Below are 376 nucleotides of genomic sequence, written 5' to 3' on the forward strand. Positions count from 1 at the left end.
TCACATCTCGGCCGGAATCTGTGCCAAGGCAAGTGGCTAATCAGCTTTTCAATTCCTTAAATTAGTTAAAAGAGGTATTTTTTCGAGAACCTTCCCACAGAGTGTTTTTGGTGCCTCTCAGAGGCCAATTTGACGCGGCGTTTAGGTTGAAACCAGCTGGAGGGCCGCCATTATCCGTGGAGAACACGATTACGCTGTTCTTCAGCATTCCTTTTTTGTGCAACGCCTCGACAACTTCGCCAACAGATTCGTCCAGCTTGCTCAACATAGCTGAACGAAAATCCTTACATTTTGACTTCCAGAAAAAACGTTAACATAAAATTGTCCAAAATTATTGAAACAAATACACTCTAATTACCAGCGAAGCGTCTGCGAC

The 376-nt window shown here is 43.6% G+C and overlaps 1 protein-coding gene across 1 annotated transcript in view; it reads right to left on the reverse strand.

The window, feature by feature from the left end:
• The window catches only part of LOC108579972 (arylsulfatase J), a 10,504-nt gene that overhangs the window by 6,668 nt on the left and 3,460 nt on the right, over positions 1–376 (reverse strand). Inside the window, exons 4-5 of the mRNA XM_017943653.1 lie at positions 359–376; positions 91–270 (exon numbers count right to left, since the gene is read on the reverse strand). The exon at positions 359–376 is cut by the window's right edge and continues 223 nt beyond it. Coding sequence (XP_017799142.1) covers positions 91–270; positions 359–376 — 198 coding nt within the window. The remainder of the gene's footprint in view (positions 1–90; positions 271–358) is intronic.

This window comes from Habropoda laboriosa, unplaced genomic scaffold (assembly GCF_001263275.1).
Source record: "Habropoda laboriosa isolate 0110345459 unplaced genomic scaffold, ASM126327v1 scaffold10, whole genome shotgun sequence".
NCBI classification, from domain to species: domain Eukaryota; kingdom Metazoa; phylum Arthropoda; class Insecta; order Hymenoptera; family Apidae; genus Habropoda; species Habropoda laboriosa.